The 19,979-nt window shown below is 33.0% G+C and overlaps 2 protein-coding genes across 2 annotated transcripts; both read left to right on the forward strand.

The window, feature by feature from the left end:
• The first annotated feature begins 698 nt into the window (after nucleotides 1–698).
• LOC139501508 (uncharacterized) lies at nucleotides 699–19,013 on the forward strand. Its single transcript, XM_071290613.1, has 4 exons — nucleotides 699–776; nucleotides 5,614–6,620; nucleotides 7,774–7,933; nucleotides 15,107–19,013. Exons 2-4 carry the CDS (start codon nucleotides 5,628–5,630, stop codon nucleotides 18,952–18,954), a joined length of 5,001 nt encoding a protein of 1,666 aa, XP_071146714.1. The 5' UTR covers nucleotides 699–776; nucleotides 5,614–5,627; the 3' UTR covers nucleotides 18,955–19,013.
• Nucleotides 19,005–19,973, forward strand: LOC139500526 (putative ankyrin repeat protein RF_0381). The gene has a single exon (XM_071289273.1). The coding sequence runs from the start codon at nucleotides 19,005–19,007 to the stop codon at nucleotides 19,971–19,973; it is 969 nt and encodes a 322-aa protein (XP_071145374.1).
• The last annotated feature ends 6 nt before the right edge of the window (nucleotides 19,974–19,979 follow it).

Below are 19,979 nucleotides of genomic sequence, written 5' to 3' on the forward strand. Positions count from 1 at the left end.
TTTGTATCTATTCAGATTACGTAAATAACATTTTACATGCGCAGTTGAATTAGTTTTGAAAATAATATTATCTAGCTACGTGTATACATGTGTCAATGAAAACAATGGCAATCGTATCCCTCAGAGCAATCTGCTCTTTGATTTAATGTTGGTAATTAATTTTCATAAATTTCCTGCTCACAAAACTTTTGAATTTTTGAAAAACTAAGGATTTTCGTTACCCAGGCATAGGCATGATAGATTACCATAGCCGTTTTTGGCACAACGTTTTTGAATTTTTGGTCCTCACTGCTCTTCAACTTTGTACCTGTTTGGCTTTATAACTATTTTACATAAGCGTCACTGATAAGTCTTATGAAGAGGAAACGCGCGTTTGGCGGATTAAATTAAATTTTCCTGATACCTTTGATAACTAATTGTACTATTTTTTGTCTGTTTATTTTTTATTATTTAGTCATGTCAGTTTATTTTCGATTTATGAGTTTGTTTGTTTCTCTGGTATCTTTCGCCCCACTGTTACTCACAATGACACGAGTTATATGTTAACATGGTTAACTGACTGATGAAACACATTTCGATATAAAAATAGATTTGAATTTTCACATTATGCATTTATGTTTACCTATCTAAATTTGACATAGGAAAAACTTAAGACATAAATAGATTCATTACATTCTTCTTAATTTAAATCCACCTGTGTATAATTTATAGAAGCGGGTATTTCCATATTTCATAACGAGGTTGGTCCCCAGGAAACGGACGGCATTAATGATTAGGTGTGTATATCTTTATCACTGTATGTTAAAAAATGTAAAAAGAATACATTTCATGATTTGAACTTTGCTTAAGGAATATTAATTTTCACATGAAAGTTTGTAAATGGCTGTCTCTCGAAACTGTGGTGAATTAATTTGATTGATTGAAAAATAGTCGGCTATTTAAAATGTTGGCTTTGATCACCAGGCGAACCATTCACTCATCTTGGCGTTATTTTATCATAGATAATTTGTGTATCGATGTTCTTTTGTGTATGAGCATTGGTACATTTATATAGGAATTTACATAGTAATGTTATGAGTTCTATAACGACAAAACAATACACATGAAGTTATCAAAACAGTCGTGTGTAGACGGGAAGCACATCTTTCGTATCAGGTGTTAAGTATGGTTGATAAGTTTGTATATGTAACAGATCCAGACAATGTCGGACTGTAATAGAGTTCGAATCTTATTTTTTATCACCTTTTTCTGTGAATTTGAAATAAGATTTTTACTGCAATAGATACAGACTGAAGGACACAAAAAGACGAAATTGGTTTTTAAAATGGGTCTACGCTTCCAAACACTTTTCAATAATAATAAAAAACCAATAATCGCGCAATGTTGATTAACTACATATTCTAAATAAATGTTTGACCCGTATTCTCACCTTAATATTCTTAATTTGAAAAGAGGAATCCATAAGATATAAATAGATTCATTACAATCATCTAAATTTAAATCCACCCTGATATAATTTATAGAAACAGGTATTCCAATATGTCATAACGAGGATGATCCCCTAGAAAAAAGGTGTATACATCTTTATCGCTGTATGCTAAAACTTTAAAATGATCTGAATTTCATGTTATTTTTTAAGGATAAACAAGTTATTTTCGCATGCAGTTTTTTCTGCTATTTAATAATATGGTTTATCACCAAGCGTACTAAAATAATTTATTTTCACATGCAAGGGTGTATTTAGTTGACTGACAACTGCGCAGACTTATTATAGTGTGACTGAGTAGAAAAAAAACCCACCCAGTTTGTTATTTAGTTTTGTTTTGGTTTATCGCCATGCGTACCACTCACAGACATTGACATTATTGTCTTGAAGAGAGTGTGTATATTGATGTTGATGTTCATTTTTCACCTTTCGGTATATTGATGATGTACGTATACTGTCTTTTAATGATAATAGATTCAGTTATCACTTACATTTAATATATCCGAGTGAACTTGAAATTAAAGATACTACCGACACAAATAAATCTGCTTCATATTAAGAACTTTTTCTCAAAATGACTACTGATGGTAGGTTGAATACCAAAATTTATGACAAACGCGATGATTTGAATTTTCCTATAGTCAACTTTCCATTTCTGTGTAGCAAGATCCCAGCTGCATCAGCATATGGAGTATATGTGTCTCAATTGATACGTTTCTCTAGAGCTAGCTCAAAGTACGTTGCTTTGTGGAGCGAGAAATACTGCTTTCTCAAAAGTTGCTAAGACAGGGTTATGAATCAATCAAATTAAGGTCATCACTCAAGAAATTTTACGGTCGCCATCATGAGCTGATTAGCCATTATGACAAAAGTGTCTCAGAAATCATATCTGATATTCTTCCTCAGTCATAATAACCTTTCATCATTACCAAACTGAACAAAGAAATAACACGACGGGTGCCGCATACGGTGCATGAAATGCTTACCGTTCCGGAGCACCTGATTTCACTCCCGGTTTCTAGTGGAGTTTGTGTTGTTTCTTAATTATTATTTATAACTTTTGATGTAAATGTCCTTTGGTTTTGTGAGTCTTTGTTTACTCCTTGGTTTTGATTGTTATTGTCTTATCAATTTTATTGTAAATGCCATAGTTATGATTCAAAACACGACGAAACAAAACACCATTAATATAACTGTGTTGTTGGACGAGATTAGCCTCTGTCGTACTTGATTTTTAAAATATTTGATGAGTTTTTATAACAGATCGAAACGAAGTTATGATAGAGTGTTTATCTTTATTTACATCAATTTCTGTAAACATGGTAAAGTTGAAGGAATATAGCAGTTGTTATCAAAAAGTTCGTTTAGAAATATATAGAATAGAAAAAAACTTTTAGAAAAGACCCGTATTCTCATTTTCTGTGTAATTATCTTTATTTTACACATGGCAGCAGTAATATATAGATTCATTTCAATCACCTAAATTTGAATCAACCCATGTACCTATATTTTGAAACAGGTATCTTCATCTGTCAGAATGAGGATGGGACCTTAGAAAAGTACACAAGAAGGCGATGGTTTTGTATTTTTATAACTGTTTGTTTATGTGTTACATATTTGTTTTTCATTCATTTGTTTTGTATAAATAATGCCTTTAGTTTTCTCTTTTAAATTATTTTACATTGTCATTTCGGGGCCTTTCATAGCTGACTATGCGGTGTTGGGTTTTCTCATTGCTGAAGGCCGTATGGTGACCTATAACTGTTAATTTCTGTGTCATTGTGGTTTCATGTGGAGAGTTGTCGCATTGGCAATCATACCACATGTTCTTTTTTATATTTGATGTTAATAATGGACAGTAAATTAAATTTCCCGAAAATGTTAAAGGAAAAACTATTTGTATTTAGTTGCTCCGAATCTTAATACATTATTGTTTTCCCAATTAGTTTACGTTTGTTTTATTGATAACCATAAAAACCAAAACTTTGAACAGTCATTCAAAATTTTACAAACCATTTACATTATACTTTTCTATCTTGAGTTATACATAAAAAAGTAACACAACATTAATTTTCAATTTTAAAATCGGTTAATGTACAAAGGGAAGCAACTTTAGCTTTTCTACATAGGGACAACATTTGCACATTAATATATATAAAAATATCCTATCTTTTCGTTTTTCTTCTTTTTACATTAAGATGATTTTTCTTTGAATATTCTATCAAAATATCTGATTTTGTCGTCACTATCTTAAACTTGACAAAAAGCACTGTGATGTATCACTTTTATTTTATTTATGAACATATCACAATTTATACTACCTCAAAGTATGAAAAACCATTTATATCATTTTTAGAGAGGTAGTATATTATTGTATTCTGTATCCCTTTACGACTTAAACTCTGCCACTTTTACAATGAAGTTTCATTAAAAATTACATCCTAGAATGGAAATTTCATATGGACTTTTAATTTTTCAACTGTCAAAACATATGGATGTTCGGCTTATTATCAACATTTATATATATGCCTCATAATTCTAAAAGTTTATATATATCCCCAAAAAGATGCGTCTTATGAAACCTTAAACTTCTTTGAAATAGAAAAAAAATACTTAAAAATGGTTCTACACTTCAAACCACTTTTAGAAGATCATAGCTCTTAATAATACGAATCATCTATAATTTTCGACCAGAAATAAATGGTATCACTATTGTCTTTACAAGAAAGAAAATAGCATGTCACTAATTGATTGAAACACAAACACATCGTATTGGTCAATGTCATAACACTCACAACTCTGTGTGAGCGGTTATTATGTAGGATACCACTGTTTATTAATTACATATAATGCGAACATGCACTAGCGTTACGTTAAGGTTGAAAAGTTAAATTTATCACTTCTGTCATAGATTGTAGTTTGAAAAAGGGAGGCGAAAAATACTAGAGAGAGATTCTATTGTTGCAATTAAAAAGCCATGAATGTTTTAATGGTTTTTCTTGAAAATTTGACTGAGATTTACTATCACTACTTCCGGACAAGGTATTAATGTTACAAATGATACGTATATGTTCCGGACCATATGATTATTTGGATCATACGCGTATGGTCATGACCATATGCGTATAATCATATGATCGGACCATATGAGTTTAATACTCGTTTGGTTATTAACGAGCCGGACTATATGAGTATTTGGACCATATAGGTTTGTTTTTTTTAAATTACATTATAAAAGTTTCAATTATACAAAAACTTTATCCAAAAAACAACGATGGTTACAAGACAAGTATTATTTTTATATTTCAAATACTACGTAAAAATTAGATATTGATGCCATAGTTTGTTTTCAACGCTAATTACATTCTTGCATGTATGCTTGGGGTGACATTTACTTCCACACGGTATCATAGCTTTTTTTTGCATTTGCAAGTCTTTGTTGTGCACGATCCTTTTCATTTACACCTTTTGTTTGCGAGTGAAAGGATATCATTTTTGTAGTTGCGTACAGTGATACCGAGGCGTAGGGCCATGTCGATATGTCTACAGTGTTTTTAAGATGCTCTAGATCTCAAATATCGTAACGTGACTGCAATACACCATATTCACAAGGCAACTTAAATTAACTATCATGTTACTTTCCTGTGACTTCTTGTGTAACAGTTCATTAAGAAATGTGTGGAATTTATTCTTTTAAGTCGACATATTGCCATTCACTCGTAATAACAAATTGGTAATGACCATCTGTACATGTAATGACGATCGGTATAAAATGTGTTAATTATAGTTTTGACAAGAAAGTAAAATTTACTATTTTAAACTTACAATTTTTATTAAGCTAATGTTTTTATTATAATATAATAATAACATTTAATTAACCTATATGATAGCGTCTTTTTAATAAACGTTCATGCCATATGAAGAGTTTAAAAGTATTGAAAGTAAACTAACAGTTTTAATTACCCCAACCATACGCGTACGGTCGGACCATATGAGTATATACCCATATGGTCATGACCATACGCGTATAGTCCAAATACTCATATGGTCCGGAACATATACATCATATACATTTTATAATAAGTATCAATAAGGAATACTGATCAAAGTTTACATTTCATTACTAGAATCCAGCTGAAATATGACTTCAAAGGAACGAGAGAATTTTTTACGGAATGCCATTTTAGTTGTTGATCATTCTAAAGCTGCTCTAGTGTCTTTAGTAGAACTAGATTTGCAAAATAAAGGTCAGACATTTGAACAATTTGTTAACACAAATCAACATGAAATCTATCATTTATATAACAGTTCATGGTGTTGTCAATGTCTACCGGGACATCGACCGCCTCGTTCACCACGAATTCTGCATCAATCACAAATGGAATTATTATTCGACCGATCATCATTAAAGTTGCCATGTCATAATACAGGCAGGCGGTCAGATGACTTCTGTTGCAGCATGGCTAAGTCAGGTCTTTGCACCGATGTTCTCGACATAACCTTAGCCCGATGTTTGTTAGTCAATTTCTGCAACGATATATTCTGGTTTAGCTGTCTTCAGTTCCAATCCATAACTTTCGAAGACTTTGTAAACAAAAATAAGCACGAACTGTATCATCTATGGCAATGCAATGTACCTTGTTGTCAATGCCCATCGGGTTATACATTTCCAACTAACTATTCCGTGTTAGATCAAAATGACTGGACGCAGATGTTTAATGCCGTTTTGCTGCCTTGCACTAATCATAGAAAGAGACCCAGTTCAGGGAGTATGCACAGTATCTGCTCCGTTGCAGCAGCACCTGGAATAACATTAATGAATCTTGACCCATCCGTAAACAGAATCATATTAAAACACTGCTGTACTCTACGGATGGCTGTTGAAACTTTGGTTCAGATCAGAAACCAGGACTACGGTCATGCTAAAGATGGTATAATGTCAGATAACGACTTTAACGCATCAGTTGGTAAGATAGAACGTTGTATCTTAGACATTGCTAAAGTGTGTAACAAGGAAACTCAATTCAAACAGAAATTACGGGAGGCAAAAGATGGTGCACTCGATCAAACTCTTTTTACACAGTATCAACATAATTTGATTGAAACGCTTACCAGACAAGCAGACATTCACCAGGTAAGAAATCATGTTTAACTCTTTAAACCTTGTAAAAAGGACAGATTCATAAAGGATATTGACTTTTCTTTCAACTCATGAGTCAAATATATGTTAAAAATACGTATCACGACAAGGACAGACGTCTAATTGCATTGAGATTTAAATATAAAATATAAAGTGTTGCCTTATAGAACACAGTGTAGTATGAGTATGTTTCAAATTTTCTGAATTTTATCTGAGTTAAGACGGAACATAAACACAATAACTTTCGATGTTACAAATATTTGAACATTCTAGAAATTTATTGCCTACGCAGCATAAAATTAGGAAGATAATTACCAATAAAATAAATCTCTATCGGCGTTTGTATCGATGACAACGAACAGACATTTCAAAACAAAAGGATCGCTAAAACTAAAATATGAGAAAGCAAAGGATGATCAGTTTATACAAACCTGATGAGAAAAACAACACAAATATAACCTATAAAAAATACGAAGTCCACCGGCAAAGGTATCCATCCAGTGATTGAAAAATGAAAAAAACACTTTTATGAAATGTTTTGCGGTCCGAATCGTTTTATTAGATCTGTTTTTACCAAGACCCCCCAAAAAAGAAAGCCAGGTGATATAGAAATAGCAGAAAGCACAGGCACTGTGTGAACTAAAGAACCTTGAGAAGAATAATTTAAATTTAATATTTATAAGGCCATTTTTGCCTGAGGAAGTGGATCCTATATACTGAATTAGCTTATCAACGGTTGTTTTTACAAAACTATCTTATAAATCATGTCACTTATTTCTTAGCTGATGCACAAAAATGACAAATTTCAATTAGAAGGTCATGAAATGTTAATGGTAATACATACTGGTAGAGAAATTAAAATTTAAACTTTACGAATACGAATTTAAAGGGAAAATACGTTGAAAAAAAGAACGACAAAAAACTGGGATGTGCACACTGATCCCATTTTACTAGAAAGAGACTGATTGGATCATCTGACCTACAAAACCAATGAACTTTTCTATACGATGGTACAAACGAAATAATGTTCTTTTTTTTTATGTGTATAAGACATGAAAACCTCAACCCAAAACGCAAAATACAGCATAGAAATTTCATCAATATATTTTACTAAACTAGATAAGTTTTGTGATGTTTGTCATTGTAGAGTGTTACAGACCTAGCACCGACTATAAACAAGATAGGTAATAAACTTGCCGCAAAGACCGGGAAATTTCCAAAACTTATGGATGAATGTATAAAGAAAGGCTATGATTATCAAGAACAGCTGATGCAAAGGTTCAATCAAGCGTTGATTAAAGTCAAAAGTAGGTATATATTGCAATACGATACTAATTATGTATAAATAGTCAGTACATGCTGTTTTAATATTTGGTTTAAGTATTTGTTTTACATATCATCATTAAGGAGCCTGTTAGGTTAAATAAGAAGTCATGCAAGGTGTGCAATAGGACAAAATAAATCTTACTCTAAACATTCCATCACCATACCCAATGTTTGAAATAAAAGAATATATTGATTCCGATTTTAAGTCTTCAACTTTATAACTTCTATCAGCTTTTTTTTAGGGTAATCAGGATCGAGAAGTTACTATCATGGACATATATAAGAATGGTGTTTTGAGTTCTTTCGTTAGCTAGATTTTAAATTCAATTCGTTTTTCATACTGCTTGATTATTTCAGCATGTGATTAAAGATATCGTGAAAATAAACTCATCATAAATACCAGGACTAAATTTAGTATATACGCCAGACGTGCGTTTCGTCTACAAAAGACTCATCAGTGACGCTCAAATCCAAAAAAGTTTTAAAGGCCAAACAAAGTACGAAACATGAACCTTCGCATCTTCTAATAATTTAATCATATGACCAAACGTTAGTAGGGTTGACGAAATTGATTCTTAATGTGAATTTGTTGTAGGATTTTTAATTTGATTATGGCCAGACCGTTAGGACAAAAAAGTTCCAATGTATAGATATATCTACCCTCTACCTGCAATTAGCAGACACATCCAAATGGGAGTTATTGTCGTTTTTTTTTATGTTAGCATTTACACTTCTATGCCATTACTTAAAATAACAAAAGTTCCTGTAAAAATTTACAGCATTATTTAAAAAGTTGCAAGCAAGAATTGTTGCTTGATTTCAGAGGGTTTTTCAGGGCAGATCTAAGGTCACTCAGAGACAAAATTCAACTAAATATCAAAAGTATTTTAAATACGTTTATTCCATGCATCTATCCGCAAAAGTTCGAGTTTCGATTTTCCTTCTTGATAATCGATTATAAGAACTAAAGTAGACGACTCGGCATCGAAGTTAAGTAACAACACTTGAATGTTGTACAAAATGTCTCCTGTTAGTTTGATAACTTTGGATCTTGTATTCGAACGATGAACTTGCAATTTATTTGTTAAGACTTTCTTTTTGAAGATTCAAAACATATTGACAATAGATTGACTTAGTTGTCTGCAAGTTAACATTAAATTCACTCTGTGGCTAAAATTTTAAAAGTTCTAATAACTTTCTTAAATTTACTTTATTCTATCAAACTAAGACAGAAGCTTGTTTATTATCTAAATAGTTATCAAAAGTGATTTAATACGCCATACGCGCGTTTTGTCTGTAGGAAAATCAGCAGTGACGCTCAGATAAAAAAAGTCATAAAGCCAAACAAGTACAAAGTTAAAGAGCATTGATGATTTAAAATTCCAAAAAGTTGTGTCGAATACGGCTAAGGTTATCTATGCCAGGGATAAGAAAATGTTTAGTATTTCGAATAATTCATACTTTTGTAAACAGTAACTTTATAAAAATGACTTTATGATTGATATATATATATACATGTCAACACCGAAGTGCTGACTACTAGGCTAGTGATATCCACAGGGACGAAACGTGCACCAGTGGCATCGCCCCAGTGGTGTAAACTGATTTTTATAGTTCGTTATTATGTTGTACTGTTATACCACTGTCCCAGGTTAGGGGGAGGGTTGGGATCCCGCTTACATGTTTAACCCCGCCACATTATTTATGCATGTGCCTGTCCCAAGTCAGGAGCATGTCATTCAGTGGTTGTCGTTTGTTTATGTGTTACATATTTGTTTTTCGTTCATTGTTTTTTTATTTAAATAAGGCCGTCAGTTTTCTCGTTTGAATCGTTTACATTTTCATATCGGGGGCTTTCATAGCTGACTATGCGGTATGGGCTTTGCTCATTGTTGAAGGCAGTACGATGACCTATAGTTGTTAATGTGTGTGTCATTTTGGTCTCTTGTGGACAGTTGTCTCATTGGCAATCATATCACAGTTTTTCTTTTATAAATAGTTTTCAATGGTATCAGGCTAATAATTTAATACGCCATACGCGCGTCACGTCAACATAAGACAAAAGCTATTATCTGGAGGGAAATCTTGTGAAAATTTATTTCCTATTTTTTCTTTATATTACTTATAAATGGACTTTAACATTACATACAGTTTACAATTTAAGTTTTTAAAACATTTATTAGATTCATAAGTCGTCCAGGTTTTTAACCAAGCTTTCTATTCAAAAGATAATATCTAGAGGAAGACATTTGATAATTTTGTCCCCATTTTTGTTGATCCTGCCACCAACAGTAAAAATAGACAAGACACTCGGTTCTGCGGAACCATTACGAATTTTATTCGTGGTGGAAGCGTCAATGCCTGGTGAGAACTACGATCTTCGTCTTGAAATATGACAAATAGGACTGTGACCAAAGTCAGAATCGACAAAATTCTCATTAGGCTATATCATTCGATTCGAAAATACGTGTACTTTGAGATGAATTCGGTCAAAAGGAAGTATGATGTAAATCGAAATAATAGGTCACATGTCTATGTTATCTTCCTTGTTCAATTTTTCATAAAAAAATGGGAACCCATCGTTAAATGAGTTTTTTGAGTAAACGTATGCGATGAGGGTGGTATGTTTCTCGCTTGACAGAGTCAAAAGGCAAGCATAGATTTGCTGTTTCCGGCGTCGGCTACGACTTTGAAACGTTTGCTTAAGTTCTCATGTATTTGTTTGTGGTAAGATTGGTTTATGGGGAACCACTTGTGGTAGGTCAATGATTTTTAGTATGCAGTTGTATCAGCATTGGCACATCTCATTTCCGTGGAGATTATTTCACCCGACCCTCGATTATGGTTTATTTACTTTGAAATGTGGCTTAGATGACATGTATTAATGCTGGTTTCAAGAGAACTACTTACGATAAGTCAATGGAATTTAGTATGCAGTTGTATTAGCATTGACACATCTCATTTTCATGAAGATTGTTTAGTCATGTACCTTCAGTCATTGTTCATTCACTTTGAATATTTGCTAAACTTACATTTTATAGTGTTTTTATTTAATTTTCAATATTTGCATTACAGAAATTACTTGGGACAGTCACATAAAACATGTGGTGGTGTTAAACTATTTTTTTGGGGCGCAAAACACTCATCATCACACATACTAGGGGCAGTGATGTAACAGTACACATGAGAACAAACTCTAAAAATCAGTTGGAAAGGGCGTAGCTCATCACATTGATTTTAAACAAGAAAACATCTTGAAAAATGCACAAACACAATATGGCAGGATATTTATACATTCCCACAAACAAAACACAATGTGGCAGGATATTAAAACATTCCCACAAACAAAAACACAATGTGGCAGGATATTCATACATTCCCACAACAATAAAAGCACACATTACAGAACTGAGAGTACTCGTAGTTTCATCTATTTTTAAACCATTCTATTGCCATTACGTTTCTACAGCAGAAAACTGGACTCATCACTAACAAACTTGGTTAAATATGCATCAATATCATTCTGAAATACGGCCTTTGTATTTAGTTCGATGCTGCCTAATCCATTTGTGGACTAATTGTAAGATGACTTTACGAAATCCAGGTATTCTAAAAGCAGTTAATTATGCGATATCGGCTCAATACCGGTAGATTAAAAACTAGGGTTATTCCACAGTCAGTAAATATTTTGCTTGTAAACGTGTAGAGTACTTGCAATATTTTTTTCGCGGGATGGCTTGCCTGCTTAGAGATGATTATAATATGTTTGCAAATGACAGGGTCCATCTGGTATGGTAGAGTTCGAAACCCTATAAAAGTCATTTTAAAATTTGTATACAGTTTGGTTTGACTGTTGAAATAAGCACGACGTGTCCCTAAGGCACATCACAGATTTGTGTAGTGGGTGTTTCGGTTTTTATGACAATATTTATAACATACCTTTTTCTTGTATTTTACATTGAAAGGTAAAGGAAATCTTTAGACAAAGCTGACCTTAGATTGAGATTAGTAAAACTTTTAACATGTTTAAGACACCTTGTGTATATACATAATGCTTTTTTAACGTCATCAGCTTTAAATGTTATGCTTTAGTGTTCTCGCAGAAACTTCATGACAAAAAAAAATGCACGTAACTTATAAATTGTCATTTTCCATTTACATAAACTTAAAGGTAACAATCTTTTATGCAGTCAGCATGTTACGGAAGTGTTATCGTTTGTACGTCGGTATTCGATACATCTTGCTATTTTAAATTATGCATTCAACATCAACTTTAGCACGTGTCCTGTATTTCTATCTTGCTGCTCAGTCTGATCAGAATAGTTGAAAGAACAATTACTAAAAGTGTAAGGAACACATTTTAATAGCGATATTCTTACGAATATATTCTGATTCTGATATTTACACAAAATATACAGTAAACGCACATTTTACATCTTTCCTTGCAGTGTCGGTATCAATCAATCCTCTGAAATGTATATATTTTTTTCGATAATAGTAAAATATGCACATGAATTGTATACAAGTTTGGCGTTTCACAGTGTAAAATAATGCAACTATACTTTTTACAGTGAGATACGAATAGTTATAGAAAATCGAGGGACTTTGAGTCAATAGATAGAACAATACTTTTTATAAGTAGATTAGTTTTAGGTATGAAAAACTGACATGTTCGATGATATTGTGACGGATGGGTTATCTTAAAGTCTAGACAGGCAGTACAAAAACGTCTGGTTCGTTTGATCGTATAATCTCAACTCAATATAGTAACATGATACATAACAATAGAACAACGTTAACAGAAGATATGATGACGTTAACAATGTGAATGGAAACGGCATTAAAAGTAGTGTTAACGTTTGACGCGCGTAAGTTAAACTGTCTCTAAATCACCGACATACTCGGGGCCACCAGATGCAATGTCCATTAGCTGTGATATAAAGTGGCATGCAGGAAGAACAAAAATAGATTTATCTCTCAAATAATTAAAAAATCTATAAAATTATTAAATTACGTAAAAAACTCTTTGAATTTGACAGTCTTTTCACAAATAAGAAAAATTAACACGTAAGTTTCTTCGTTCACTTCGTCTCAAATAACAGTCCATGCTGTTGGGAACAGGTTCGTCACGGGTCGATTTGTAATTCCTGACTTGGTACGCACTATAGCGACGTGTACTCAGCCGTCCTTGCCTTTAATAGTGTCCTGCACGCGCTTCGATTCGTCGTGTATCTGAACGACATCGCCTTCTTTAAACTTCCGAACGTCGACTCCAGCTCTTTGGTGATATTCTCGCAATGAAGTAAGGTATTCTCCTTTCTATCTCGTCCAGAAGTTTTCAATCAATTGCCTCTGTCGTACCGCTTGATAGTTCAAGTTTGTGTGCGTTTATTCACAAACATTTAGATTGTCAATAGTACTATTTGACGATATATGCGGTAAAGTTGTTATTCTTTGTCCATGTATGAGATGGGATGGTGTAAGCGGCTCTGGATCTCTGATATCTGTTGAAATATACGTCACTGGTCGATCATTGAGTGTGGCTTCGATCTCTGATAATACAGTTCTTAGAGTCTCATCGTTGACATGTGCACGTCCTAATACTTTCTTAAGTGATGTTTTTGTTAAGCCAATCATTTTTTCCTCATGCCCCCGAACCATGGAGTTCTATTTGGGATGAATTTCCATTCAACGCTCCTGTGAAGTCTTCACCGGTTATGCTTAATGGTGTAGCATCTTGAACTTTCTCCTTTGGTAATGGTCGAATTTCTGGTGCGGGATAAACAGTTCTTACGTGACTGTTTTGCGTTCTTTTCGTTAAATGTTTCGGCAATAAACAAAGCGGTCGGCAAAAATTCTAAATCTTCATTACATTTTGACCTGTAGATTGTCCTGCGACCTGTTCGCCTACTTCCCTCTTTATTGCTGTTCTCAATGATTCGATGTCCCAGTCGTCGTTTCCGCGGTCTCGGGTTATGTTTTTTTCGTATATCGGACGGCAACTTATTGTATATTATAGGCGTAACAATGGCTCCAAATGTACTCTCGTTTGTTCCTAACGATTCTGATCCGCGTATGCTACACTCAATTCTGTCGGAGAAGTTTCTCAAACTGTCTGCGTTTGATCTCGGTGCCGGTAAATCAATTAAAATTTGAATATACGCGTTCGTGATTTTGTGGTTCTGACCAAACCTCTCTCTCAGTATTGCTATGGCTTGATAATAATTTGCACTTGTGAGCGGTAAACCGGCGATACATTGCGCGGCTATTCCCTGAATTTGATTTTGCAAATACGTAAATTTCTGCACGTCTGTTAATGTTTGGTTATCGTGTATTGTTGATTGATACGCATCCCAGAAAGGTTGCCAGTAGATGTGGAGTTGATAAAAACAAAATCTGCTGCATTTGGATTTAAGTTCTTATTAGAGCTAATTTCATTTGATTTGTTTTTTTCTGTTTTGAACTTGATGAATTGCGTACTTTTGTCAAAATTCGTTCTATATCTAAAACATACCAATCTCAGTCTTCTATCTCTACTTCCATGTTTTCCTCTGCAATCTCATCTAATATTTCATTATCAAGTTCCGAAAGAATATCCCTCTTCTTCTTCAAGGTTTCGCATAGGCTTTTTATTTCGTAGCGTTGTGTTGTTTCTTTCTCTTATTCCGCTTCAATCTTTGAAATTAATCTCCTTGCGTCTCTTCGGTGGCTCACTCTAATGGCCTTCTTCTTCGTCATTATATCCTGGTCACGGCACCTATGTGACGGATGTGTTCTCTTAAAGTCTAGACAGGCAGTAAAACAACGTCTGGTTCGTTTGATCGTATAATCTCAACTCAATATAGTAACATGATACATAACAATAGAACAACGTTAACAAAAGATCTGATGACGTTATTAATGTGAATTGAAACGGCGTTAAAAGTAGTGTTAACGTTTGACACGTAAGTTAAACTGTCTCTTAATCACCGACAGATATAACATATGCAATATATACCTTTAGTAGTACTTGTGCAATTTCAGTACAATTGTGTGTATTATAATTGCCAATCAATGCATTGCATAACCAATTAGTATCTATGTACGGACGATAACATTACTTTAGTTACCAGTTTTTGCACATTGACACAAATTATTTTTTTCTATCTTTGTAGATCAAACACACATGGCGATTGATTGTCACATGGAGGAAGAAACATTTGTTGAAACCAATGCTGTAAGAAAGTGTGTTGACTGGATGGACAGGAAGGATGTCTTCGTCGTCATTGGTGGAGAGGGATCAGGAAAGTCTAGAATTGGATTGGAAATACTTAGACAGTTTGGTTTAACAGATGAAGATTTTGACTTATTAAAAGTAATAGACTTCCAGCAGGTAATGGATATCATTACAGATGAGAGAAAAACTGTTATGTTGTTAGATGGTGTACTTCCTACCAATGGACGCTCGCATACAAAATTGATTAACTATGATATTTTAGATTTATTACATGCACGGTTGTGTAAAGGGGACGTGAAATTCATTTTTACTTTAGATTCCTCAAACAGTGATTCCTCCGAAGGATTACTTGCTTCTCATAGGTTGTTTGAAAATTGTTGTAAAATTGATCTTAGTTCTGACAGATTTAGCATGAAAGAAGAAGAAAAAGTAACCTTGTTGTTTAATTTTTGTAAAAGATTCAATGTTGGGATAACTTGGGATACACCAGGATATGAAGGGGATAGCAAAGATTTTTATATAGACGGGAGAACAGTTTATGACATCGCAAAAACAGACCCGTTTATAGGATATCCCAAGTTATGCTTTTTGTTTACCTCTGACAAACGTTTTTTACAGCTCGGTATCAACTTTTTCACACATCCAAATCAATCCCTGATGACTGAAATAAACTCACTGAGAGATTGTACCGATATTAACCTTGAAATGAACATTTCTTATGCTCTTTTGGTTTACACACTTCTAAATACTGGTTGCTTTGATGTTAACAAAATAGACCTATCAAAACTAGAGACAATTATAGAATCGTGTGGGAACTGTCAACGAAGACGTTTAATCAACAGTAAAGTTAAAAACATTATAGAGCAAATGAATGGTCGCTTTTTAAAACAAGACTCTCAAACAATGATTTATCATTTTAAACATCCTATGATATATGAAGCATTAGCGATATCATATTTTGAGGTCAATCCGTCTGCAGTAATTTCTGTGCTGAACTTTGATTTGATAATACATTCAATAAAATTGTTCGCGAATTTTGGAAAGCAGGAGATTAGTTTGATCATTGCAGAGGAATTGTTTGGATATTTGACAAAACGACTGTTCACAATATTTGAGAAAGATTATAAAAAGAGATCCGCTGAGTTTATAAAGAAACTGTGTAGTTCGTCAATCATTGTTCAGAATAATCCAGCTTTTATAGGTCTATTAATGGAAGAATTTAACAACTGCACATCAGAAGATATCATAGAAATACAAATTGAGGGGAAAACTAATCAGATATCCTTCTATTTATCAAGCTCTTTATTGTGGAACCTTATACAGAAGCATGACGTATATAAAGCAATTGCAACAGTTCTTAATTTCATTGAAAATGACATTAAAGACAAGCAACAAATAAACAGAGTTTTAGCTAGTAAAAAAGCAGTATTGGCATCTTTCTATTATCTATGTGAAAACGACGATTCTGATCTGAAGTTGGAACTCATTTATGGATTGATTGAAAATTGTAGATTAGAATGCAGTTACGATTATAGCATGCAACAAGCAATGACCAATGGAAAATATTCAGCTGTTAGTTTTCTTTTGAGCAAGTTTTCGACAGAAATTGATATAACTGAATTTGTGTTTGAAATAGAAGATATTGGAAAGTTGTGGGAATTAATATCACATACTTTCCATTTAGAACTTTTCAACAATGAAAGCAGAACACATATTCTAGAGATTTTATTCAGGTCTTTATCGCTGAATTTGTACAACTTTAGAAAATCCATCAACACAGCTTGTAATAGACATTGTAAAGAATTGATAACCGGAATGTTGAAAGATTCTAGAACATTATCATTTGATACAGGTACTATTGTTAACACAGCTTGTAGCAACAGATGGGAGGATGCATTGCAAATATTGTTAAACAAAAAATTATGTAATGAAAATCAAAAGAGGCGAATCTTCAATGCTGCATGTAGACATGGGACGGAAACATACCTCAAGTGGATGTTGTTAAAAGTCGACAAAGACGTTTTAGATGTTCAAGAATTATTCCTCCATGAGTTTGGATGTGAAAATTATGTTGCTGTTGAGAATTTTATCTTGAAATTACGAAACAATATAAAAATGGAAACGATGATTAAGAATTTAGTTACGCAATTCAATTTGCCAATATTTCATTTAATCAAATGGGAAATAGACCATACCGATAACAAAATACATACAGGTAACACAAACGATTTACACAGTTTATATATAGTTCAGTGGATATATGATAGATTCCCAAACTTACAAACCGATGTAAGAAACACTGTATATAAAACAATAAACGACTCATGTGATAATTCTGATGAGATATTACAATGGTTAAATGAGAATACCAACGTAATGGTTCATCCTATAACAACTTTACTGGAGTTTTCGTGTAAAAATGATCTTCAGAAAATAGTCAAATGGATTCTGCAAACATTTGACTACAATACATATAATATACCTGAGTTGATGATTGAGGCATGTAAAGCAGGATTTCACAAAACAGCTGAGGTAATGATTAGTGAAGTTGATATGAACAAAGTTGACGTCACTTCAATCATTACTGCAATGCTCTCGTCCATTCATAATAATAAATCAAAAGATCTGTTCATTTTCTTGATTCAAAACATTGACAAGACATGTTGCCGATGGATTGAGATCATCACAATAATCGTGGAATTAAAGTTGTATAGTTACATAGAACTTATTTTGCAACATGTTGATAATACTAAGATTGACATGATGAAAATTGTCAGGAACAAAATGAATGTCCTCTCTGAAAACGAATTAAAGGTTTTGATACTAAGCATTAAAAGGGAATCAATTGATATCAATTATATTGCCTGGGCTGCTTTCAAAATCGGATATCATGAAATTGTGATTTGGTCAATAATGAATGATAACCAAAAGGTTATAGATAAATCAGAACTATTCTATAAAGCTATTTTTAATTGTAATACCAATGTTATGCATTATCTACTTGAAAATGTTGACCACGGATTGTTAGATATAGAAACAGCTGTGGATGTTGCTTGTAGACGAGGAAAGTATAACATGGTTAAAATGTTGTTGTTGAATGTTGAAGATAAAGAGATCGATGTAAAAGCAGCAATCGATAAAGTTTTTGGTGGCATCACATTCGATATGGTAAAAACGCTCTCAGGCGGTGATAATCTTTTAGACATTAACATAGACAAAGGTTCCGAATTTGAACGTATTAAGATTGTAAAGTTGATGTTAAAACAATTTGACCATAAATTGTTTGATATGACCACAATCATGAATACTGCATTTGAACAAAGATGGGTGGACTTAATAAAATGGGTGATAAAGGAAGTTGATGATTCATTGCTTGATTTAAATGAGATATTAAGTATGGCTTGTCAATCGGAATGCTTAGACATTGTCACAATATTAGCAGGGAAAATTGAAAAATCAAATGAGAATATAGGAGCTGTTATGAGAATGGTGTTCACGCACTGTTCGTTCAATTTTATCAGGCTTTTAATATTTAAAATTAATATATCATTAATTGATCTTGGGACATCAATGAATGAAGCATGCCGTGATGGTAAAAGTGGACTAGTTAAGAGGTTAATAGAAAGTGATAATGATATAATAGACTTAAATCGTCTCATAAAAATAGCTTGTGACAGAAATTGGCACGACATACTTAAATGGTCGATAGGGAATATTGACAATGAATTATTAGATATGAAGGAAGTAATAAACGAGGCCTGTCTTAAAAAAATCTTATCACAGTGAAATGGTTGATAAAGAATTTTGACAATAAATTATTTGATATGAAAAGAGCAATGAACCATGCTTGTCGATGGGGAAACCTTGACACAGTTAAATGGTTGATAAAGAATTTTGACAATAAACTATTTGATATGAAAGAAGCAATGAACCATGCTTGTAAGTCGGCAACGGTTGGCACAGTGAAATGGTTGATAAAGAAGTTTGACAATAAATTATTTGATATGAAAGAAGCAATGAACAATGCTTGTATGTCAGCGAAGCTTGGCACAGCTAAATGGTTGATAAAGAATTTTGACAATAAATTATTTGATATGGAGGAAGCAATGAACAATGCTTGTGAGTCTGAAAATCTCGACAAAGTTAAATGGTTGATAGAGAATTTTGACAATAAACTATTTGATATGAAAGAAGCAATGAACCATGCTTGTAGATTGGGAAACCTTGACACAGTTAAATGGTTGATAAAGAATTTTGACAATAAATTATTTGATATGAAGGAAGCAATGAACAATGCTTGTGGATGGGAAAACCTTGACACAGTTAAATGGTTGATAAAGACTTTTAACAATAAATTATTTGATATGAAGGAAGCAATGAACCATGCTTGTGGATTTGGAATCCTTGACACAGTTAAATGGTTGATAGAGAATTTTGACAATAAACTATTTGATATGAAAGAAGCAATGAACCATGCTTGTGAATGGGGAAACCTTGACACAGTTAAATGGTTGATAAAGAATTTTGACAATATATTATTTGATATGAAGGAAGCAATGAACAATGCTTGTGAGTCTGAAAATCTCGACAAAGTTAAATGGTTGATAGAGAATTTTGACAATAAACTATTTGATATGAAAGAAGCAATGAACCATGCTTGTAAATGGGGAAAACTTGACACAGTTAAATGGTTGATAAAGAATTTTGACAACAAATTATTTGATATGAAGGAAGCAATGAACAATGCTTGTGAGTCGGAAATTTTCGACACAGTTAAATGGTTGATAGAGAATTTTGACAATTAACTATTT

This window comes from Mytilus edulis, chromosome 13 (genome assembly GCF_963676685.1).
Source record: "Mytilus edulis chromosome 13, xbMytEdul2.2, whole genome shotgun sequence".
In the NCBI taxonomy this organism is placed as follows: Eukaryota; Metazoa; Mollusca; class Bivalvia; order Mytilida; family Mytilidae; genus Mytilus; species Mytilus edulis.

Bases quoted from the DNA above. Each gene is read 5' to 3' on its own strand.
- LOC139501508 (XM_071290613.1), top strand. From the start codon at position 5,628: ATGACTTCAAAGGAACGAGAGAATTTTTTACGGAATGCCATTTTAGTT. The intron at 6,621-7,773 runs GTAAGAAATCAT...TTGTCATTGTAG, and splicing joins GACAAGCAGACATTCACCAG to AGTGTTACAGACCTAGCACC. The intron at 7,934-15,106 runs GTAGGTATATAT...CTATCTTTGTAG, and splicing joins AGCGTTGATTAAAGTCAAAA to ATCAAACACACATGGCGATT.
- LOC139500526 (XM_071289273.1), top strand. From the start codon at position 19,005: ATGAACCATGCTTGTCGATGGGGAAACCTTGACACAGTTAAATGGTTG.